A 25,416-nucleotide genomic window follows, 5' to 3' on the forward strand; every position below is an offset into this window, starting at 1 on the left:
CAAGCAGACATTGCAGGAGGATGTAAAATAGCAGCAAAATCAAACACTACAAGTGGTTACTGAGACATGAGTTTTTAGAAGGTCACTCAGTCCTTTTTTTAGTCACATCTGTATCAACAGTGCATTAAGTTGTGTTAATTTTTTGCTTTTATACTTGCGTATTTAAGGGGCAGAATTTGTGCTGCTTTGAAGATGTTTAGGTGATAGTTCTCAGAAAGTAGCCGACTTAATGTTTTGGTGCCAGGCAAGAATACAGGGAGAAAACTGTTTACTGGTGCTTGACCCAATATGTGCTGTGGTCATTAATGCAAGTTTACAGTTTCTCTGCTGTCATTTTGGTTAGTGAATTGACCTGTGACTTTTGAAAATGTCAGTATTGCACTGTAACTTAATGTTGATTTTGGCAGATACGAACAAATGTAGAAAAACAGCATTTCCTGAAGCAGAGCACAGTGCAGGTAGTAATTAGAAATGGTCCTGGGGAGCACCATTGTGCTTCACCATTGCGGGTATTACTGCAAGGGGATGTCACAGCTGGCTGGGGAATCATTCTCACAAGCCCCACTGAACTAAAAGCAAAATGTTGGTGTTACAATTTATTCATTGCAGTGAACTTTTTTCTCTAGGTGCTACTAGCAATGCATGCAAACGTTGAAGATCGGGGGAATAAAGGAGACATAACTCCCTTAATGGCAGCTGCCAGCGGAGGCTATGTAGATATTGTTAAACTTCTCCTTGTTCATTGTGCAGACGTCAACGCACAGTCTTCAACAGGTAACTGGGAAGCAGGGACACAAAGAATTAGTAAGACTGTTACATAAGATGTGCAGCTGTTCTGGAGATCTGTGTTTATGTCAGATAATTTCATTCACAAGATAACGTGACAGGAACTATTAAGAATAGGCCAGATACATAGCAGATGTGTTCAGAGTCTTACCTGACCATTATTGAAGATTGTTTTTAATATAAACTGTAATGGAAAGCACTTTTCCTGTGAAAACCACTGTGGTGTTAGATGACCACAGTGATGAAGTTTAGTTTTTCTCATCTGTATAATCCAAAATTACCCAGTAAGAAGACCATGGGACACACCTGGTCAAGAGCAGTTATTTCGGTCTACTGCTTTTTACCAAAGAGGAGGTACAATTCTTTGAGCATTGAATGTTGTGTACATTGCTGATGCTTGACTACAGCTTAACTAATCTTACTGAGAGTATTAACTTGCAGTTGGATTCTGCTAATAGTAAGATAAAATTTAAACTTTTTAAAAATATGAACAAAGTCAGGTGTCTGAACTATGAAACATTTTTGTCTTGATGTTTAGCCATATTAAGCAAAATGTACCCTAAAATTGACTGTAGCATTTAAAACATGAGCCATATATGACTGTCTGTCACTTACAGTACCAGAGTTTTAAATTATAAATTTATTTTCATCCAGCCAGTAAAAGTTTTTTTTAAGGGATTAGAGGATACAGTCTTAGGCAAAAAACCGCACCCCCCCCCTCACCCAAGCTCTACAGTGAGCATGAAAATTACTCATTATCTTTTTGTGTATGTATTTGATCTCTCTTTGTGTGCTGAAGTAGGAAACATAATAATCAAAGAAAAAAAAATCCTGATTTGTAATATTGGTGTAGCATTAAAACTCTCTCACATTATAGTTGTGTTGGGATTTTATACCCAGCCTGAAATTATTGGCTGGAGTGACATTGCTGTGCAGTAAAAGGCTGCTGCTAGTGATGTACTTGGTTTTGTTCAGAGCTGTTAAAACTAATTTCCTTTCCTGCATTAGGAGTGGGTGATGGAAAGGGCTTACATGTAAACTACTTCTTCTCTGCAGGGAACACAGCTCTCACTTATGCTTGTGCTGGGGGCTTTGTTGACATAGTGAAGGTGCTATTGAAAGCCGGTGCTAATATAGAAGACCACAATGAGAATGGGCATACCCCCTTAATGGAAGCAGCCAGTGCAGGTCATGTTGAGGTTGCAAGAGTATTGCTGGAATATGGTGCAGGAATCAACACTCACTCCAACGAGTTCAAAGAAAGTGCACTTACACTTGCGTGCTATAAAGGTATTGTCTCTTGCCTTGTTTTGTGTTTTTGTTTAAATGCATTTGCTAGGATCTATCTAACTAAAGCTTCCAGCCGTAATTTGAATATTTTCTTAAGAGTTTTGGAATACTGGATTTTGGTTTTAAACTCGATGTCAGGAAATGTTCATCCATGGTGTAGTGGTATTAAGCCTGTCTACTTGTGTTCAAATGTGGTGGACATGTATTTGATATGTTGCAGATGAAAACTTGTGACTGGCTGCATCCAAACTTGTGCTTTGACACACCACCACTCTCCTCTTCCCCCACTACCGCATTCTCCATTTCATTCAGATTCCCCATACCAACTATCTGCAAGTTCTGAAAACATCTCTGTTAGTTCTTACGAAAATGTGAAGTTAGAACAAATGTTCCTGGAATACCTGATGGGGTGAAAATTATAGTATTATTACTGCATGCTTTTCCTTCACTGTAATTTTGGAGGATGTCTATGAATTGTTATCTGTTATGGACTTTTGACTTAATTTGTTTTGCTATTTAAAGTTTATGTATAAAGTAACTTAGTGCAATGGTACGCCAATGTGCTTCCAAGTTTTTTTAATCCAAAAACCTTTGTAAAATTTCCAACAATTGTTTTTCTCCTAATAGGAGGAGGTTAATAGAAGTTTATCTCCTTAAAGAAGGATAAGGATTATTGTCATAGTAACCTCTATTGGCATAGAGGTTTTTCCTCTGTGGTTAGAATTGGAGGATACATACTATGTATAACCCATCTGAAAAATTTGCGTCTGGATTTGTCATTGATTTCCTTTGATATTTGCAGAGAAATTTCAGTAATAGTACTCCTGGGTATGTTGGAGGGGCATTCTTGTTTCTTGTGACCTAAGACTTAATAGAGTGATGTAATACAAGATCTTAATTGACTAGAGATTTTGGCAAGATGGTTGAGCTACCTTGTTTTCCTATCAGTTTATGTAAAACTAAGTCTTGGAGGAGGAGAGGATAAAATGTGTAACTTGTAAGGGACAAATTCTAAAATGACAGAAGCCATAATAGAGTTGAAAACAAGTATTGGTAAAGTTCAGTAGAAGCTTTTAAAAATAGTGTCAGATACACACATTATGTCATATTATGTTATCTTAGTTCTCAGAAATATGTCTGTGGATGCTACGATTAAAAAGCTTAACTTTAAGTTCTACATGGACTTATGTCTAAAAGATAATCCCCCCACTGTATGCTGCCTTGGAGCACCTAAATGATATGTCACTATACAGTCAAATAAGGAATAAGCACAGTCTTTTATAGCTTGAAGTCACAAGGAAAGATTCCTGTTGTGTAAACATGAATTAGAGGTCTGTCTTCATCTCATAGTTGGGCAGTATCTTTGGGAAAGACTGTCTAAAGTCTGGCTGTCCATTTTGCATTGATATTTTTTAGAGTACTTTAAAAAGAGCAGGTTTGCGAATTATAACTTGTAAAAATTGTAATAGCAAACTATGAAAATCTAAATTATTTTATTAAGTGTATTGTCTATACTACTAAAAGTTTACAATATTAAATGCTTATTTGTTTTGATCTGTTTCATTTGAAGGCCATTTAGATATGGTTCGTTTTTTGCTTGAAGCTGGAGCTGATCAAGAGCATAAAACAGATGAGATGCACACGGCACTTATGGAGGCCTGCATGGTAAATAGCCTTTATTTGTACTGCTCCCTTTTCAATGAGAGAGGAATAAAAGAGATGATAAAATAAAGTGAGCCTTTGTTAACAAGCTGTTTTGGGTCTGCAAGTGAATGCGTGTTAGTTTTTTATCGTAAGAAAGCCTTTACTATAGTTAGCACAGGTAGCCAGCTTCTCAGTCTAATTTGTCATAGGGAAAAATTATTCTAATTTTTGGGGGTGTGATGTGTTGTTTTAAATGCTCCCTATGTGGAGTGTAGGGGTAACTAATCTGCAGTGCAGTAAAGTAGTAGGTTGAGCCCAAGTCACTGTTTCTTTTGCAGCGTTAGAGTTAGTTTTCCACCTTTGTCTTTACAAATAAAGTGTTTCAGATGATCATGGTATGAGCCTTCCAGAAGTGCACTGAGTTGGATGACTAATGCATTACACTTGTCCTTTCACACTACTGCAGGAAGAGTTTTGCATGTAGAGATGGTTTGCTCTCTTCTAGGTTTCTTTAAATGGTGCTGTGAGGTTTTTCTTTTGAAAATGGTAGGTCAAAAGTAGTGTAGTTCTTAGTTCTTGGGCAACTCATATAATTTCAAAGCAGCCATTGAGGACAAACTTCGCTTTCCAAGAGGGAAATAATAAAGATTGTGCTATTGTGTCAAAAGCATATCTGCAACCACTTGTGTCCAGATATAGGTGACCTTTTATCTATTCTTCAAGCTGAGGAACTTCTTTGAAGAAAGAACAGAGTGTGTTTTTATTGGAAGCACAGCGAATGGAGGAAAATTGAATTTGCTCCCAGTAGCCTATAATCCTTAGAAGATAGGCTGCAATGTTCCTCCAGTTGTCTGAGAGCTGGAGGATCAAGTGTTCTTTTAGTGCAGTTGTGAGGTGGTGATGCAAGTGACCAAGGTCGGATTATAATGTCTCAAGCTGTGTTGAAGTCTTCTGATAGTGAGATGGTAATAGTATCCGTGAATAGTCTTCCCTGTATGAGAGCTTAGTGCCAATAAGGAATTCAGAAGGACGCAGTTGCAGTGGGTGGATGCTGTCACCTAAAGGAGATTGCAAAATGACTGCAAACTAAATGTTTTAATCAGCCCACTGTTCTGTTTAGGTTTTGTTACTGGTTTTTTTTTGGGGGGGGGGGTGGGGGTGTGTGTGTGTGTTTTGTCTTTTTTTTTTATTATTTTTTGTTGCTTTCATGGTGGTACACTCTGAGCACTGGGTTGACTTGGAGGCTATGAAGCGTCTTGCTTGGGGAAGATAAAGCTGTGTGGGTTGCCTGCACGTTTTTAGCTCTTGAATGTTTCAGACTAGTTTGCAGTACAGAGTGTGTATTGACCTTTAAAAGCAGCAGAGAGGAAATTGATCCTTTGAAGTCCCAACTCCAAGTCGAATGATGGAGTTTGTTCTTGTTATCTTTTGGCTTGCACCCTTGCAGAAGGGAACCATTCCACCAAATTATTGTGACTTTTCCCAGTTTTCATGGTTTTCCAGCTAATGAATGCTACAAATACAGGAAGCTTGAGATGTCTGGTCTCTGATCACCAATTATATTGTAAGTGCCTCTGAGTTTTAGTATGTTTTGGTCAAGACAGAGTGCCACACCTAAGATAATGCCTTTAGTTAGATGAGGTAGGTGGTTGTTGACTTTTAGCCAGCTTCTCCGAGAACAGCAGCCTGTCTTTAATTTACAGACTTGATTGCTGTCAATCTCAGGTTACTTACTACCTGCTACGTGGTCAACTTAAAGACAAGTTTTGACAAGAGTTGTGTGTTAGATAACCCTCTTGCCCCCTTTTCTATAGTTCTGTGTTAGCTGTTTGAGTTACTGTCTGACAATGCTGTTGAGATCAGAATGGGGAACTGACAGTTCACTTGAGGTTGCTGTTCTTAATACATAAGTTATTTAATTTTGGGAATTAGTGGAATTCTTAGCTTTATAACTTTATAAATCACCCCTTGGTATCAGTGCCCTAGCCTGGACAGCTCTGGCTTGAACCTTGGGCAGAGAGGTCTTCTAATGTCTTTTTTTTTTTTTCTCTTTAGTGTTGCCCAACTTTATTTAGATTTCCTTCCAAGGACCCAACATAAAAACATCTGCTATTTGCCACAGAAATAGGCCCTTTTAATGTCTTCCTCAGGAAGAAGTATTCTTTAGTTCTCTAGCAAAATCTGTCAGCATGCATTGGGGCTAGTTAAAGAATTAATCCAGCTTAACTGTCAAATCCCAGGAGAACACTGTGTCAGGACACAGGGCTCTAAATCATCAAAGCTGGCTGACAGTTTACTCCTTCTGGAAGAACCCCATATTTCTTTGGATGGCAGATGGAGTGACCAAGGTGATACACCTATTACCTATGCACCTGCAGTATGCAAGGCAGCACGTGGTTTTCTCTCCACTGAGAGACACAAAGAGCATGCTTCGATTCAAGTCTTTTACTTGGAGTTCCCTTTCCATCCTTAGCTTATGCTATTAATTGTGTATGCTGAAGAAAGGTCTAGTATGGAACATCCTCTGATTAGACCCTCAGACCTTCTATATCTCCCTGAGCACACTTTGCATGACTTGAACCTTCCCCCATCATTAGGTGTAGTTTGTAATCAGTTTCAGTTTTCCAAGATCTCTTCTCCAAGTTGTTCCACAAATTTGGGTCCCAGTTTCTTAAGTTATGTGGGAGGGAGAAACCGTGTGAGTGTTTCTTCTTTCCTAATGCCAAAACTTCTTTACGTTTTCCCCTTTTCAGAGGTATTGTGGCTCTCTACAAACCACACCTTAGGTGAAACATGGATTTTTGGTACTGGGTCTATTTCAAGTAACTTTTGAGGAGTTTAGTAATAGTTTTTTGAGAAGCTGACAGCTGCATTTATATGCTTTGATTGGTAAGGGCTCAAACAGACTGCTCTGGCAATCCTAATTCTCTTCCCTCTGTGGCAAAGATTGCTTCATCCCAAGGCACTTTTCAGTCTCCTCTAAGACTTATCTGAGTTTTCCCTCCTCCTTGTAACCCACTTCAGTTTCTCTGCAGGTATCTTTCCCAGGATCTGGAAACTGCCAGTTGGAGCTTTTTGGTCTGCAGAAGTCATGAATCAACTACAAAGAAAAAGAAAATCTTTTTCCCCGATGCTTTTTTTGGGGGGTTTAGTCATGGAGTGGGTTTATTACTTATAGTACTTGTTTGCTATCTCTATTACTTTTGTGTCCCAGGTATTTTGCTGGATATTGAAGAAAGTCTTATCCCATAATTCTTTCCCTACTCCCCCAAGAAAGAGAAGAAAAAAAAAGCCAAACAAAAAAACCCCCAACATCAACATACATCTAGCTCTGTTTTTCCTCATGCATTTAAACTTAACTTAGATGTAGGTGGAAACCTAAATGTCAGTTTAATCCAAGTATTACCATAACTATGTCATAAATTGATCCATCGTAAGTAAAAAGACCGTGTCTTTGTAGGATCATTTTCAGACCTAGTATGATAGTGGTTGCAACTACACTATCAAGTGACTTCAACTGTTTCTGATTCTTGTGTTCGCCTTTGTTTTGTAGGATGGACACGTAGAAGTGGCACGCTTGCTTTTAGACAGTGGTGCTCAAGTGAATATGCCTGCAGATTCATTTGAATCTCCACTCACTCTGGCTGCCTGTGGTGGACATGTGGAGCTAGCAGCTCTTCTGATTGAAAGGGGAGCTAACCTGGAGGAAGTTAATGATGAAGGTTATACTCCTCTAATGGAAGCTTCCCGGGAAGGCCATGAAGAGATGGTAGCCTTGCTGCTGGCACAAGGTGAGATCAATGTTGTTTCTTGAGTGTTCATTATGAAGAATGTAGCGTTGACCACTTGCCATTAGGTATTCTGTGCAAATTCCTCTGATGTAGTGTGTGGCTGTCACTGATCATTGCTGTAATTACAGAGCAAAGCTAAAACACACAAACTGTGGATGTGATGAGCATTCACCTTCATACCCTGTTTCTGATCAGTTAAAGTAACAGCTATTTTGTTTCCTAGGGGCAAATATAAATGCACAGACAGAAGAAACGCAGGAAACCGCTCTTACTCTGGCATGTTGTGGAGGGTTTTCTGAAGTAGCTGACTTCCTTATTAAGGCAGGAGCTGATATAGAACTTGGTTGCTCAACACCTTTGATGGAAGCTGCTCAAGAGGGTCATCTTGAATTGGTGAAATACTTGCTGGCAGCAGGTATGTGTACAGTGGAAATGATGTAGCCCACAGATATTATAGACTTGATGTTCTATATGACTTAGAAGATACATGAGCTTGATGGTGGCAGTGTTGTAACAAGAAACTATATTCTGAGATACCTTAGCAAGAAGAAAAAAGCATACATTACACCTTAATATTGTTTGATACTGTTAACAGAGGAAAGTACCTCATGGAGCACTGGATTCTGTTGCATATCTGAAAAACATCAGTGTTCATTAGGAACATTGTTTCCAGCTAACTGCATTTAGGACAACAGATAATGCTTGTTTTTATATGCTACTCATGCTTTGATGGAGCCTGATTATCTGCAGTCAGTCTCCCTGAATAACCAGTACTTCAGGAATTGTGCCCTGGGAAATAACGTGCAAGACAGATTCTGGAATGTGCTGAATTTCTGTGATGAATGAGTTTTACTACTACATTATACAGTTGTAAAAATTAAATCTTGCTGGAGTTGGGGGGAAATGACCCTTCAATGTTCATCTGTCAGTTTAAAGTTGGTAGAGACTAAATTGTAGTAATAAGACTTAAAATAATAAATAAAAAGGAGCTGCATTTTGGAAGTCTTCCTTGTTATGGGAGGTGATTTATTTGTATGCTCTCTTCTAAGAATAAGCATAAAATTGTCTGGATTTGTAATTCTAGAAAGTAATGCTCCCTGCTCATCGAGGGACAGTAACAACTGTGTCTCTTTGTGCAGTGGTACCAGCATGTGACACTCGTCAACAGCTCACTTGGAATGCTGCTTGCACTTCACTTCTGATAATGTAGAAAGTTAATTGAGGAGCCTTGTTTTGGCATCAGGGAGTCTCTAAATATATCTCACACCTTGGAAATAAGAAAATGGCTAATCACATTGGCTTTTTTTTTAAGAATAATGCATTATATAGCAAGAATCATGCATAGTTTTCCTGTAGCTGGCATATATGAAGCTAGTCAAATTATTTCAACAAAATGGTTTTAAAGCAAATTATTTTAAAAAGCAGGGAAGAAATGAAATTTGTAGAAGTGTATAGTCTTGTAGTATTAGTACTAATTCAATAACATGCATTTTGTCTGTTTTTCCTTGGCATGCAGCTCCCTGTCAAATGCATAGTCCAGATAACTGTCTGGATTCACTTTTATTTGTTGTAACAACTGAAATCTTCATTGCTGTAGAGGGAATGCAGGAATAAATGAGCATATAGGTTTAAGTGCTTAGGTTGCCAGTCATGCCTTTTCCAAGCCTTTGCTTATCCCTTCTCCTCAGAGTATTTTTACTGTGAGAGCAATTTTTACCATGAGAGCAATGCCCTTGGGCTGTGGAAGCTGTTGGTCAGTAGGTTATAGCTGTTGTCACGGATAAATTGCCTTGATTTTCGTGTTTGTCTGATATTAAATACTTGATAAGGAGATGTCCAATAAAAAAACCTGCATGTTCTGTTTCTAGGAGCTAATGTTCATGCCACCACAGCGACAGGAGATACCGCTTTGACCTATGCCTGTGAAAATGGACATACTGATGTTGCAGATGTGTTGCTTCAAGCTGGTGCTGATTTGGTAAGGCTTTTGCTGCATCTTGTGGGGAAAGTACTTTGGTTTCAAACTGCATGCCAAAGCTTATATGCTTATAGAGCAGGAAGATAATTTTAGCAATTGAGATTCATATATGGGTGTGAAAAGAGGCATGAAATAAACTTTTTTAAAAAAGCCTGCATATTCTGTTTGATCTAAAAAACAAAAATTCTTATGGGGTAATCTTTCATCCATTAAGTGAAAAGTTTTAGCTATAGCTTATACTTGTGGCAGTTGATTATTTCAGTTTAATCCATAAGTTTTAATTGTTTAGCAGGATATATTTCTGCGTTGCCTTTATTCATTATGCTATTTTATTATTCCCAAACTCTTGTGGATTAGAGTTTACCTGCTCCACTGCTCTGAATTTAAAATGTTTTAATATTAGGAGCTACTACTTCTCTATTTTAGTGTTAGTTTCTGAACACTGTATCTCAGCTTTTTAAAAGTACAACGCAAAAAACCCGAAACTAAGCAACGCCTTTAAGTGACCAGCATAATATGATCTTTTTTCTTTGTTCCAGAACTCTTTTCTTTCTTGTAACTCTTGGTTTTAGCATATTGCTTTCACAGTGTTTATTTTCTGTAATGCATTTAATCATAACTAAGTTGTTTACATAATTGTCTTGACTTTATTATGTACTGGGAGACCTAAAACTGCCTCTTCATCACCTACAGGGATGTTTGGTTTTGGCTTTTAAGCAGTAAAAAGCAATTCATACATTAGTCTCCTAAAGGAGTTTAGGAGCCTTATGTCTAATAAGGCATAAGCAGGGAAGATTGTTATTTTGGTTGTGTTTTTGTTTTTTCTCCCATTGCTTTCCTTTCTTTTTCCACACTCTTTGCTTGTGTGTTGTTTTTTTTTTTTTGTTTGGGGAAGGGGTTGGGGTTTTGGTTGGATATTTTAGGGTTTTTTGTTCCTTTTAAATAATAAGAATGCCAGAAAAGTTTATCATTGAACCTGATAATTCAACATCCTAATGAGTCTTAACTGAAGTATTTTATTTCTTTAAGTTTATATTTACAAATATAAATAAATTAATGCTGTAATTGTGAATTAATAATACTTCCACTCTTCTTTGTGAATATACTTTTTTCAGGCTTTATTAATTCTTCTGCAGTAAAGTTCTGCTTCATATGTTCCTATCAGGGAGGAAGGTCATGTTCGTGGGGGTATGTGTGTGTTTGTGGGTTTTTTGGCACACCTGTTGCACTTTGCTCAAATCAGTGTTGGGTACTGAGCATCAGCCAGTTTAGTAGAGGCAGGATAGGTTTTGGGGGTTTTATTGGGTATTTAAAAAAATATTTAAGTACTTGGTTATAAAAAGGTATAATCCATGAAGTATCTCATAGTGAGGAGCAAAGCCTGAAACAAAAAAATATAAATTGCTATGCATAAGCTTTTAAAAACATGCAAGGGTTGCAGCTTAAATATCACTTCAGATTATTAGAGTTGTGTCATTTTTATTTTTTTTTCCTCTCATCACTAAGGTGAGCAGTGCTGGTGGCCTTTAGCATCTAGTTCTAATAAGTACTGCTGAGAAAAAGCTCATGCCTTTCTAAAGTAAAGTTTTATTTTACTGTGTTTGCTTGTACTGCCGATCAAAATGGGGAGCTGTCAGGAAAACATATAGTAAGGAAGCAAAGGAAAATTGCACATGAAAGAGACCTGCTGTATAAATCTACCAGTTTTGAATTTTGACTGTAAGTAAATGGGGAAATGCCTGCAAAACTACAGTGATGTTTACGGCAGGTGCCTCGGGTTTGGAGCAGTTTTGGTTCAAACCTCTGTGTTGCTTTGCTTTATTAGAAATTGTAAGCTCTTTTGAATAAATTGGTTATCTTTGTAATTGTTCTGAGGAAGGTTTCTGAAGTGTGTTGCCTTAACTGCTGGAGTATGAAAAAGCTTCTTTGGCAGCACCATGGGAGATTATTTTTGTAGATTTCAATTTTCATTAGTAATTTAAATTAGGTTAGATGATTTCACCAAGTTATCCCAGGAAGTCTGTGGTGGAGTAGGGAGTCAAATGCAGATCTGGACTTAGACCTCTGGTCGGTCTGCCTTCATTTGTCTAGCTAATTTTGCTCTCCTTATGGTCTTCAGACTCAGCAAATGAAAATACATCTCCAGTTGCTTTTCTTTCTTTCCTTTTTCATCCTGCATCTTCAGTCTTTCCTGAGATTGCTTTCACTGATGTTTCATTGTTTTCCAGAAACCTTCTTTATACCTGAGATTTATATCAGTCACTGAGGAGCTGGACATACAACATCTTACCCTGTTGTGGAGCAGTCCTTTTTGAGGAAAATACTGGTTATGTCTTAAACAGTAAAATAAAACAGGGCTGAGGGCTGTTCTCTGATTGCAGGGACAAATGGCACCCACTGAACCCATCCATGCTGTGCAGCACTGGGCCTGGCAGGTCACTGAGCCTGGTGCTGTGCCCCTGTGTCTGTAAGAATGTCAGTGGCTACACTGCAGCCCACCAGAGTGGTGTTTTCATAATGCTATACTGGGAGCATACACTGGATACCCCTGGGTTGTGGGATGAGGTCTTGAAGGGGTTCTTGAGGGTGCAGGGGTAAGTGGAGACTTAACTTGATGTCACGTTTTCCATGCCGCCTGTTGGAAACAGTCCCTGGTGACCTTCTTCCCCTGTGATTCTTGACAGGGCCAGCACTGTGCCAGGGAGGCTGCAAAGGAATAAGCAGTGTGAATGACCAGTTATCCCATGCCTAAGCTTGTCTCCTGGCCCTGTTTTATTTACCTGTAGAGATGTAGCCACTGCTGGATTTTGCTGTTGTTACTTTTTTGTTTTGTCAGTCACCTGCATATTCTGTTTTCTTCCAGACCAGGAAGGCAAGGAGCATAGCTTTTGAGGATTTTTCTTCTCCCTGATTCTAGATTGAGGAAAGAAAGTTGATATTTCTTCCCCAAATGCTCTTGAGTTAAAGGAACAATAAACACTGGCTGTCAAGATCTGTTGCAATCAGTTCTCCCATTTCTTCCTAATTCAGAGCCTTTATTCCATGATTTGGAAAGTGTATAATGTACTTTAAGACCTCAGATCTTTCCTGGCTTCTCAGGTCTCTCCTCAGTTGCCAGGAGGTCAGGACTGAGTGGGATTTGAGGTGCAGACTTTGAGACTGCAGGTGTGAAGTGGAGCCTGTTTTGTGCTGGGTTAGCCAAATCGGCAGGAGATGTTTCTGTCGGGGGGATTCCTGTATTGTGCTCATTAAAAACTGAAGTCTTCCAACTTTGCTGAAGTTACCCAACTCACTCTACTGAACTGATTCTTGTGTGTTGCTCATGTCCAGTTGGGGTTTTCTCAATCTCAAAATAGAACCTTGAGCTAAAGTTTGAACATGTTTTATGATGAGGGTGGTGAGACACTGGGACAGGTTGCCCAGAGGAGTTGTGGATGCCCCATCTTTGGAAAAGTTCAAGGTCAGGTTGGATGGGGCTTTGGGCAACCTGATCTAGTGGAAGATGTCCCTGCCCATGGCAAGGGGGTGGACTAGATTGTCTTTGAAGGTCCCATCCAACCCAAACCGTTCTATGATCATTATATGATAAGTGATTCTAGTCCCCGTAGAATTTTGTCTGAACTGGGAACGATTATTACCACCACGCCTCAGCACAAAAAGGCTGTTATTCTTGCAAGTAGAAAATGGGAACAATTGCTTTTCAGGGACTGATCCTCTGGCCTAGATATCAAATACGCAATTCAGTTCAAGAATCAGTGAAGACCTTGAGAGCTCTGTTAGATTTATTAAGGAATGTGGCTTTATAAGAACCAGGAGAACGTAAAAGGAAAAGAGGGCTGAGGTGAACTTTCTTTGGTTTGTGGTTAATTTTTCCTTTAAAACTCTGCAGTGGGAAGTTATGCTAGAAACAAACAGTGTCAGAATACATGCTCATCTGTTTCTGTCTGTTGGAGAGCTGCTCAGTTGTGTATGGTATTTTGATGAATTTGTATCTCCTTGTGACTAATTGTTTATGAAGTCTGGCTTGTTAGCAATTACTCTGCTTTTCTGATGCCCTTCTTTAAGGGATCTGTCTTTTCCATGTCCTTACAAAATCTGTAGCAAAACTAGCTTGGCAGGCCTACACCTTTCCTTGTTATGTATACATTTTGAAATCAGCTTGCTTTTGCCAGGTATATGAATGACTTAATATGAGGCACATCTGAAGACTTCAGCCTGTGATCCCATCTGTGCCTTAGTTGCATTCTAGTTCCTTTATCGCCTGCAGGACTAGAGACTTTCAGGGTCTTAGTCTGAGCTCCTGCCACTGGACCAAATGTAAATTTTACTTGTTTACAAACTTCTTTATTGGGGACAAAACACCTACTTTAGATTTTGTGATTAATAGGAGTAAAATTTTGGAGATTAGAACTCAGAAAAAATGCTTTTATCAAATCGTATTTCAAAGTGGTGGTATGGTTTAATAGCTTCAGGAAGAAAAAAAGCAGCACTTCAGTAATACAGTTATTTACCTGTATGGCAAGGATTTGTCTAATCTCAAAGGTGAGATTACACAAAGGTTTCTTTTTCCTATGAGTTCTCTTTCTTTTTTCTTCTTTGTGTCTTTACTAACAGTTACGTTCATCTCAAAGCTTGTATAAAGACATGCGTGGTGCATGTATGTTCCCACAGGAACTAGGTTAAGGACTGTAAAGCTCACAGAGAGTATTGGTGATATTTAATGAGAGGTAATATCCTGCTTTTAAGCTGTATATCTTTATATAAACTAAAAGTGCCTGTTTGGGATGCCTGTTCCTTTTTAATGTAGAATCAGACCTGGATGAAATGCTGCATGCTGGAGATTCCAGTCTTCTTTTTGAAAGCGAGACTGCTCTTGACAAGGTGGTTGCATCTTTGCCTATTTCAGTGTAGGTGAAAACAAGAAAGAGATTGTTCTTTTTTGGACAGCGAGAAGATCTCAGCTTTCCTCAGCTGGGAAGTACAGAAAAGAGTTTTAAATTGAGATTTTCTAATCTGGGCTGCCTTGCAGCTGTACGTGAGGCTCTGCTGCATGGGAGAGTTGATCTAGTGATGGAGTTTACCTTTCTACTACAAGATATATGGGTGCTTTTATGCTGAAATTGAGAGATGGAAGAGAACCCCTGAGGGCAGCTTCATCCTTGCATTCTTCTCATTTTACACTGTCAAGCTCTCCCTAAAGCTCTCTATATTTGTTGAAATTCCACACGTGGCTTTCCTTAAAAGACTAAAACTGGCTACCTGGCATCCACATAATTCCAGTTGCAAAAACAAACAAACAAACAAAAAAAACCCAACCAAAAAACCCAACAAACCAAAACAGGCATGCCAAACTATCTCTCGATTCTTCCCCAATGACAAAATATTTTTAGACAGATGTTTTTGTCATTGCAGAGGTCATTGCTTTGCCTTCAGCTGATAACATCCCTCACACTAATGTGGCTCCTTAATTAGAAACTCGCTTTCCTTTATGTATATGACACTGCATGTTTCATGCAGTGTGCATAAGGCAGCATTTAAACATCTACAAAAGTAGCCAATACTTTACGAATTTGAATGAAATCATGCTGGAGATAGCTATGTTGTCATTACAGTGAGGAATCTGAGAAGTTATGTTTTTCCATACTATTTCTTGAACCATTAGGGGAAGGTCAAGGATTTCAGGTCTTTTTAGACTTGGCCCTCAGTCTTCTACAAATAAAGCAAAAGGTTATAGGACATGTGAAGCTAATTTTTATAGTTAACACCTTTTGGATGTTGTGTTGCAGTCTCTAGATGGTGCAAAGTACAATGAAATCCTCTCTTTTGCCACTAGTGAACAAAAAGCCACCTTGTATTTAACAAGATGCTGCGTATGACCTTTGTGCTCTCTTCATGAATCTGAATGGCTTGTGGTAGGGGTCTTAACTGGTGAGAGCTGCATTGCTTGGTCTTACCTTTGTGCTTGCTTGCCTAATTCCAGCAAAACAAAGTTTTCAGCTGGTGGATCTGATCCATTGAAGTTCGCATTCCAGGTCTTCATGACCAAGAACAAACTTTATTTGTAGAACAAGAGCCGTGAGTTCTTCTTTTTCCTTCCGCAGGACAAGCAGGAGGACTTAAAGAAGACTATTTTGGAGGGCATAGAGCCGGGCAAGCATCAGGTGAGGTTGGACTTTGATGCTTGTAAGCTGCAGCCTCAGGATATATGCTAAGGAGAAGCATGGCTTTAAGGCATCTAAATTTCTTCAGAAATACAAAGACTCACTGTGTAGACAGACATGTCATCTTTGTCCTGCATTTTCCCTTCTGTTGGGTTTTCTGAAACCCTATTTTTAAAAAACAGTATCTCAACCTTCACAAATGCAGGAGGTTATCTCATTGAGTCTATTAGCACAAGTAGTTAAAGCTGTTACTACATATTTAGCTTCCTGTAAGGTCTTCCCTTTTCAGATACTTACTTTAAACTAGAGGCCTAGTTGAGTTTTTAGGTGCTTCTGAAATACTGGTTTACTACATATCTCAGGAAAGTTATCTGGGACAATTAGGTTGGTGACTGCTAGAATACTGTATCTCGTGATAGGAGTTCAGTCTCGAAAATTAGCAAAGTGGCATAGTGTTAAGAACTGTATTATTTGGCTATTGTCTTGCATCAAAAACTTTGTCTAAATCATTTTGCTTAGAACAACATTTAGATTTCCGTTAAATATTCACTGTTGTCATGGATGAGAGAGGCTTGTTAAAGAATCAAAGAGAGCAGTTGGACCTTTACTTTGAAAATGCAGATTTTGTTCTAGAACTTTTAAATAACATATGACATTGGAAACAAACTTGAAAAAAATATCCTAGTGAATAATACTTGCCAACCATGAATACTTGTGAACCAAAGGGGGGAGGGGGGAAGCCCTTATGTAACTGATGTTGGAATTACCTGAAATGAAGAACTCAAAATCAAGAATAAAAAAAAAATCGATGACTGTCATAAGATGCTTCTGATGGCACTGCTTTTGCTCTGCTCTCTGAAGTATTGATTTATCTAGAAAGGAAATAATTATTACTGACTGGATTCTCATCTCTTTTTTGAGTCCCAGTGCAAAAGGTGCAGATAATGTAAACTCTTACCTGATTTGGGTAATACTCTTGCTTTTCCCTTCCTTTCTATCTGATACCCAAACCTACAGAAAATTCTTCTCAGGCGTTCTTTCTATTCAAGCAGAATTAGCAGGAGAGCACATCACTCAAGTGTTTAGAGAATGGCTTTTCTAGTCAAAGCTGGCATATGTGTGGCATATGTGGCATACCTCTTTCTGATCACACTAACTGCAATATTTCTCAGGATTGGAGCAGTGAAGAGACAGAATACTGTGCTAAGTCCTACTGTGCAGATAGCTGGGGAAATTGTCTTTGGAGATGAGTATTCCTTGCTAGTTTTTGTTCTTATAAGCATTTGCATGTACTTCATATTAATGCAAGGAAGAAATGCATTGGAAAGCTGATGGGGGATGCTTTTGGACAGCTTTCATGTTCTCTGTCCTGATCTTGATCACCTACTGCAGCTAAAAAAAAAAAATCTTTGAAATTTATGGCCATTCCAGGTAAAAGAAAGGATGTGAGTAGACAGAGGCACTGCACTGGCTCAGCTTCTTATTTTGGTTTGTTCTAGATGTATTCCCTTAAAGCATGAGTTGGTGCTATCTGCTAGCCTTTATTAGAGCTAAATAGAGTGCTGAAAACATAGAATTAATTTCATCTTAAAGTAAAATGCATTTTTATGTTCCGATGTGAAAAATACCATCAAAATACAATAACTTTTGAAGATCTACAGCAGGTGGGCACACAAATGGTTTAGTTTGTCTGGACTGATGATGTGTATGGTACTGCAAGTATTTGAAGTGTGTAATAGTTGAGGATCAAGTTCTGCCTGCTTGATGAAGTGGCAGTTGGTTAAACTGGGCAGAATAACTGCATTGCATTTAAATGAGGAAGCCTCCTGACATCCATGTTTAAGACTTCAACAGTGAAGTCTGTTAGGAATAGACAATGTTGCAGATAATGATATCTTATTGCTAGTTATCTGAAATGCTACATTCGAATGCAATATAGGATGGCCTTTCACTATCTTGAATATGGCTAAGATGACCTAAAATAAATTTTGCTTCTTGCCATCTTTGCTGTTGCATCAATGGGGATTTAGAAACGTGTATTAAATTGTTTGGGCAGTAATGTTCTGGTCCTGCTCAGTGACTGAAGTGGTGTTCGATAGTTCTTTGCATCCATAGCTGCTTTGTGAGTGATTTTCTGGCAGTACCAGGGGTTTACTGTGCGTAAGGCAAACAGCAGCATCTGGCTTTTTATGATCTGTTGGCAGCGGCTGAGGAAGGAAAAACTATGCCAAATACCGGAGTAAGCATCAGAGCTCAAGGGCATGCTACTAATTCTTGCACACCATAGGGCCACATACTAACATAATTAGCTTTACGTGTCCTGCAAATATTTGACATGCAGACAATCCAAAAGCATGCATATATTTATTGACAGCTAAGCAATCATTTGCCCTGGGAGTGGAATCGACTTAAAAAAAAAAAAAAGAGGTGACTTCAGTAAGTCTGTAAGGCTTCTTATCTGCCTGTGTGCACTTATGCATTATACTACTAAGTAAGCAAAGAAATCAGAGCACTAATGTGGAGTTTAAAATGTTTGTTAAAGCAGTGTACAATAATACAAAGTTCTTATGAAGGCACAGGAGCAGAGTGTTTCCACTCTTTCCAAAGTACATAGCAGAGGGGTAGTGTAACCCCCATTATGGCAAAAGGTTGATTTGTATTTTCTGCACGGGGTCAGTGTCCAATAGAAGATCCAGTCAAGAGATTTTTCTCAAGTGTATGAACAGAAAGCTAACTTAAGGTGCAGCTTGCAACCAAAGCAAGCCATATGTCAAAGGACATATGCAAGTTTTCAGGAATACTGAAACTATGGGAAGGAGTTGTTTTTTCCTGTCAAATCTATTCTTGTCCTTTTATATTTGTATATAGTGGTATCATCCACTGTCAGTACTAAATGTTAACTTTCACTGTCAGATATACATGCAATTCCAGAAGTAAATAGTGAATTTAGAATTTGGCTTCCCAGATATTTAATTAAAAAAACCCATGGTCCTAGTATATTATTGATCAGACTGAATATTCAGAGTGCAAATACAAACACTCCCAGGAAGATGATGTTCTCTCCCTTTGTTACTGTGGGAGGGTTGATTAGTCAGCATTCTTTGTGGTATTGATCATGTCTACATAGTAGGGAAATTTTCTAGTTCTGTAACTTCTCTAATACAGTTGTATTCAACCACATCTTTACAGTGTTCAGAAACTTTTTAAATTAGAAAATTGTTCTTGTCGCTCATTCCTTTTTTGTTGGTTTGTATCATCCTTTTGTCTTCTTTCTCTTTATTATCCAATCCTCTTATTCAGAGATTTTTTGTGACTTGCAATGATTTGTCTCATTTTTATTGCTGATCCTCTTCAGCTCATTTTAAAAATGTTGTCTGCAGTTCAGACATTATTGCAATTTTAAAGGTCTGGCATGCAGCATGTGACAGCTCTCAGAACTGTTGCACATCAGTTCATAGTTATTTGTATACTTCCTGATGCTGGATGATATTTGTGTTAAATAGTCATCCCTTTTTGAGGAGGAAAGAAGATGTTGCTGTTCTCAAGTATGTTATGCATTTGAACACTAAAATAAAATGGGGTATGTAGGGAAACTTCTTTGTGTGATAACAGTATGGATGTGGTCTTAATGCTTTTTTGACAGTGTGATTCAGTATTTACGGTAACATGAAAATTGATTCCAGTCAGTTTATATTGATTACAGTCAGCTTATAGGTCTTCTACTGAGACAGGTAATTCTGGTCCCATCACAAGATGGTTCAAAAGCTGAAACAATGGTATAACTTTTGCCCATTTATACATCTGTTATTTCTTCTTTACAATAGGAGCATGAATCTGAAGGTGGGAGAACCCCACTAATGAAGGCTGCGCGAGCTGGTCACTTATGCACTGTGCAATTCCTTATTAGCAAAGGTAAAATACTAGTTTAACTAACTAATTTAAAAACTTAAAATACCACTTTACAATTCTGTATGTTTGTGATCCTTCTTAAAAATTAATCTGGTTATGTGTATATGAGCATTTATCAAACCGTTAAGGGTTTTTTGAATTTCATTTAGTTCATGATACAATAAATCACAAAATATTTTGCTAGTTACTTTTCCTACTCTGTTGTATAGAATAATAGATAGGTTTGAAGTACAGCAAATATTTTCAGTTTCTTAAAAAAAGCACTCCCTCCTTCAGAAAAAACACATCCTCAAGTACTGTCTGAAACAGTAAAAATTGCACCATGTAGTGATACTGATAAGTGCTTAGAAGGAAAATTTAAAAGTTGTGCTTTGTACACCATAAGTGTTCCCTCTCTCTTACCACTTACAAGGCCCACTGTTACTACTGCCTTGTCTTTACAAGATGAGGAGGATGATGTGTAGAAGCCACCAGTTATTCAAAATGCCTTGCTTTTACCCCAGAAGTGTGTATGAATTAGGAAGATTAGAAGAGAAAACTTTATCTCTATTCCAGAAAATACTGTACTCGTTGATACTTACTTTTAAAAAGAATTTCCTTGTGTTTAATTCTGAGATCTTCTCTTTATAGGTGCCAATGTTAACAGGGCTACAGCTAATAATGACCACACGGTGGTGTCACTGGCATGTGCAGGAGGCCACCTGGCAGTTGTTGAGCTCCTTCTGGCTCACGGTGCAGATCCTACTCATCGGCTCAAGGTATTCACTTAAAACTATGCGTTTATCATAGGTACTGAAAGAACCACGTAGTTGATTTAATGGATTAGTAAATGTGCAATTTTGAAATGGTCTAATTTGTATCTTATGTGCTACACCAGGTAGCAAAATTAATCTTCTGGCTTTTTTATTTCCAAAATCTCATTTTAGGATGGCTCAACAATGCTCATTGAAGCTGCCAAAGGAGGACATACAAATGTTGTTTCTTACTTGCTGGATTACCCAAACAATGTTTTGTCAGTTCCTGCAGCAGACTTGTCTCAGCTCACACCTCCATCTCAGGATCAGTCTCAGGTAAAGCATAAGGAATTTTTTTAAATATCATCATGAATGTTGCAAAGAAGCACTTCCTTAGTAGTTCACATCTAAATTAACTTCAGAAGTTAACATATACAGTGGAAAGAATTAAACAAAGTCTACACACTTGAAAATGGTACAGTGAGAAAGTTGATTGGTATTATCTGCAGTGTCCTGAAGAGTGCATGAACTTTGTTCCCTTTTCTGCTCCTTAGACGGGATAGTCCCAAACCTAGTATCTCAAAAGAATATTATTTTCTTGGTTGCGTTTGCTTAGTATTTTGTTTCAACAGTTCTAAACCCTTGTGACAGCACCCCTCAGATGTTGTTGCTGATTTTGCTTGTTATATGAAAGAAAATATATTGTGTAAATTTAAAATTCTGCAGGCTGGAGAGGTAGCTTTCCAGTGGAGTTAGTTGATTAAAAGCCTAAAGACGTTAGCAGTTTTCCAGCCTAGAATTTTGTGAAGAGTAATACAGTTAAATTTGACATGTTATCCACAATAAAATAGCATGGGACAGATCATACCAAGAGGTAGCATAGCATACACGGTTTGGGAAGAGTGGAATGGAGGTCTGCTGTAGAAATGTATCTTTGTATTAACACTTCAAGATCTGGTCCATTCAAAAGTGGTTTTTTTAATCTGAATGTGTGTCTGTGGCTTTGCTTTAAGGTTCCACGTGTACCGGTGCATACACTTGCTATGGTTGTACCTCCCCAGGAACCTGACAGAACCCCTCAAGAGAACTCGCCACCTCTCTTGGGAGTGGTGAAAGGTTAGTATGTAGCCATTCGGAGAATATATGCAATTTGGAAACTGGTAGGCTGGGGACAATTTTATTAGGGCTTATGCATAGTATAGTCCACTCCATCAGTTCTTGAACACCTCTAATGAAGTATAACTTAAAAGTATTTTATGTAGTGCATAGTTTTTGCTTATTTTCTTGTATTCTACAGTATAGTAACACCTGGTTATTCTAATTTTATTATGCTTATTCTAATTTATTAGAATTACGCTTATTCTAATTTTTTTGGAAGAAAACTATTATGGTAACTGCCATAGTGCAGACTGATAAAAAACATTGATAAACTCTAGGTGTGGTGTTAACTTTTTAATATTGTACATTGGTCATCTAGAATAGTTGCAACTAGTATCCATGAACTTACTATATCAACTTTTTTTCTGTTCCTACAGTAGCAATGCAAACATGTTGGCACTGTAAAATGCCAACACAGATCTACTTATAGGAGAATTTTTCTTGTATTAGTAATAGTACTCTTGTAAGTAATCATAAGATCAGGGTTTTTGCTTTGAACATAGTTGAACTGACTGATTAAAACTATTTGCAGTCATTAAATGGCAAATTTAGCAGTTTGTTTCCAGCTATGGATTCTGTAACAAATTCTTCATGTCTGCCAAGTCAGCTCAGAAAGAGAAGCAGATTGTCAGGTTACAAACTGCATCTCCTAATGACGTACAGTTTTGGACGGGGATATTAAATATTATAGTATCCAAAGCTCTATTAGCTAGCTTTACTTAATTCCTTTATTCTGGAAGTGCTCAGTGCTTCCTACAACAAAAAAAACCCAGGGGCACAAATGAAGAGAGAAAAAAAATGTGTACCTAATGGTGTTTTAAGTGTGCAGCTGTGACTCTCTCCATGCATATATGCCATGTGTGTGACTTCTCAAATGCAGTTATTGTATCATTTTCCTAGGATGTGCAACACTTGATATTTTGGATTTCATAAAAACAAGTACCAAACAAATGAAAAGAATATGCAACTTCTGGTTCAAATGAAACAGCAAAAAGCTATATACCAGCATGTGTGCCCTTACAATTGAATAACTATTAGTATTTTGAAGTGTGTTAGTGTTCTGGAAGTACATTTTGTCATGCATGGGAATCAGAGAGATTGGTTGATACTGGATCAGAAGACTAAAATTATAAGCTTATAAATATCATGTTATTTAATCAAATTATGAAAAGTAAATAGTTGATTGTAGTTTAAGAAATAGCTCTCATTTAAAAAAAAAATCTTATTGCAAATGTCAGCACATATTTTAGGCATGTTTTTAGCAGTACCGTGTTGTTGGAACTGGCACAGAGATTTAGTTGTTCTCAGTGTTTCAGGACATGCTTCATGCATGTCAGCGAAACTAATCTGTGATGTGTAGCAATCAGAAATGTGTCACTGGGCTGATGAAGCATTCCTGAAAACTTTGTGTGCAAAGCTCTTGTGTATCTCTGATTTTTAGGGGAAAAATGGTATTTTTGTGATAAACACTGTGTGATCATTGTTGTGATACCACTCTGCTACTTCAGCTGCGATAGAGCTAGTGTTCTTTGCTGAACTTCTGTTCTTAACTTGTGATACACATGTGGCTTTAATATACCATACTTTCATCATTAGACTTCTTGGGAGATGAGGGACAAAAGAAGGTGCAAATAAAGGTGTCTTCATTATTTCCATGGGTGGGGGGGAAGCAGTCCTAAGTTCTTATGTAACAAAATTGTTTATCCTGGGGAAGACAAATTGCTTGCCTTGCCTTCACAGTTAGAAGTAGCCCCCCCCCCCCCCCCCCCCGTTTTTGTATAAACTCTTTAACTACCTGGAGGAAGGAGAGGAGCACCTAGCCTTCTTAACCTCAGCACAGTCTGGTTTTTAAGGGCCTGGATTAGTTTTGCAAGAAATGCAATAGTAACAACTTGTTTCCTGAAGAGTTCTTGGCAAGTTGAGTGTAAAACTAGAACATGCTTGTATGTTATTGTTATGATTCAAATATGGTGTGAGGTTTTTCAAGATGAATTCATGGTCTAATTTTGAATTACATTATTATTCTTCAGTAAAGTAAGAAGGCGTATGGAATAGTTGCCAGTTGAATAATTGTTTTGGCAAAGGATTTAATATCAATGTTTAGCAACTGAAAAGAGAAACATTTCGGAGCTGACAGTGGATCTAGAGAGACTCAGGTAAAGGTGATACGCAAAGATGGTAACCTCCTGAAGAGCTGAAGAAAAATCAGGCGAAAGATGCAGAATTAATTCACAGGACTGAACAGGCCTCAACTCTTACGTGCTTAGAAAGGATTGTTTTCAGTGCGGTATGTTTAGCATGTGTCTGTTGTGTCCATGGACAAGTGAAATCCCAGTGAAGTTCAGCTCTGTGCTTTCGTGGGGAGAGGCAGGAGATCCCTTCCTTGGCGTTTTGTACTTGCTGCTGCCCTCGCTTGAACACGGTTAGGATTGCTCACCAACCAGCAGCAATTCTGATGCAGCAGCTCAACACAGAGAGTCTTTGGCTAGAAAAAACAAATGTGCTATTTCTGCAGGACCAGAGGGGGTCTCCTGCTTTACACTGTGAGGGGTGTAAAGTGCAGTAGCTATGATGCAGCTCCAAGTGCCCCTGCAATCTGGTTCCCTGGGGTGAGGGGATCTCGGTACCCAGCACATGAAATGATCAAAAAGAATGCTGTTGGATTTGTTCAGGAAATCCTGGTGTAATAGTATTGCTGTTCATAATCTTGTCTAGTTTGTAAATGCAAGCTAGTGTTTAATAAGAGTGGGATCTGAAGCTCCCAGCTGTGTTTGTGATTCTGCCTTAGTCTCTCACAGAGCATGCCTGATGGGCGCAGTGGCTTGAACCCACAACATGTTTTTAGAACGTCATTGAAAAACAACATGCTATTGCAACAAGGGGATGCTCAGGAAGCCTGTGGAAAGCAGCAGGATTGTTTTCTTAGTCAAAATATTTGAACTATGTAAAGTGGTTTTAAACATGTCAAAATTTAAAGTAGTCTATTTTTGGAGGCTGAGGTATCAGTTATTTTGTAAGTTTTTCTCCAGATTTTTTTACTTCATAGCTAATGTTAAATTGTGCTTACAGATTAACTAATTGACTTTGAGTGCTTAAAACCTATCAACATGCTGTCATTAGACTTTTCCACTGCTGTTTTTAAGTGGGCAGTAACTTGCAGTGTTTCTCATTTGGGGTGCAAGTTTTTTTAGAATTCCACAAGACCTAATAGACTTACGTTATTCACGTGAAAGCTGCCCACGTGTGCCTTTGATCTCTGGGAAGGAGACCAGAGTTCCCTGTAAGTTGAGTAGGATTTTTGGAATCTGTAAGGTTTTTAAGTTAGACCTTCAATATACGGTATCCCCTGTATCCCCGTGCTAAATCTAACAGTCTAATGGCTTGGAGAAATGAAAGAAAAACAAACTCTACGTAGCTTCAATAGCTACAAATTCAATAAGTATTTTTTACTCCAATATCTGACTCTTATGCCTAGTACTGAGTTACATACTGGCAGAGATCTCGTACGTTGTGTGATTTAATTGAAATAGGGGCCAGGTTAACAGTAGAACTAGAAAGATTATATTGTTCTAATTGAGGTGAAAGCATTAAAAAACCAAGCTAATATTCTTGCTTTTCCATTCTAACTCCTTTCAGACTTCTCTGCTGCACAGTCCAGCTTGTTGTTTCATGTGCTTTCATCATCTTGTGATTAGCTCTTGCCATTTCCTCCATATTTTCTGCCTGGGTCAGCAGCTGACCCAGTTATCCAGGAGGAGTTACCAAGTGAAATGTAACAGTCCATGCCTCGTGGCTTTCTAACTTCACTAATACTTTCTTAGTAGAGTTAAAGACTTGTTATTCTTTTATGTGAATCTTTAGCAGTGCAGGCAGATGATCTAAAAACAAGACACATGTAGGTCCCCAAGAGCGCAAGCATATAAAAATCTTTTCAGTGATTTGTGAAATTCTGCTCCTTTGAAGCT

At 38.3% G+C, this 25,416-nt stretch overlaps 1 protein-coding gene across 14 annotated transcripts in view; it reads left to right on the top strand.

Moving 5' to 3' along the window:
- Window positions 1-25,416, top strand: part of ANKHD1 (ankyrin repeat and KH domain containing 1) — a 118,580-nt gene that overhangs the window by 47,805 nt on the left and 45,359 nt on the right. For 9 of the 14 annotated variants that reach the window (XM_072873355.1, XM_072873349.1, XM_072873354.1 and 6 more), the window contains exons 5-15: window positions 627-774; window positions 1,843-2,076; window positions 3,647-3,741; window positions 7,274-7,511; window positions 7,735-7,926; window positions 9,380-9,489; window positions 15,591-15,650; window positions 19,475-19,562; window positions 20,190-20,317; window positions 20,486-20,629; window positions 21,307-21,409. In XM_072873355.1, coding sequence (XP_072729456.1) covers window positions 627-774; window positions 1,843-2,076; window positions 3,647-3,741; window positions 7,274-7,511; window positions 7,735-7,926; window positions 9,380-9,489; window positions 15,591-15,650; window positions 19,475-19,562; window positions 20,190-20,317; window positions 20,486-20,629; window positions 21,307-21,409 — 1,540 coding nt within the window. The remainder of the gene's footprint in view (window positions 1-626; window positions 775-1,842; window positions 2,077-3,646; window positions 3,742-7,273; window positions 7,512-7,734; window positions 7,927-9,379; window positions 9,490-15,590; window positions 15,651-19,474; window positions 19,563-20,189; window positions 20,318-20,485; window positions 20,630-21,306; window positions 21,410-25,416) is intronic. The other 5 variants (XM_072873359.1, XM_072873358.1, XM_072873351.1 and 2 more) reach the window with 1 other exon arrangement.

The sequence above is a fragment of the Ciconia boyciana genome, chromosome 9 (assembly GCF_034638445.1).
Source record: "Ciconia boyciana chromosome 9, ASM3463844v1, whole genome shotgun sequence".
NCBI lineage: Eukaryota > Metazoa > Chordata > Aves > Ciconiiformes > Ciconiidae > Ciconia > Ciconia boyciana.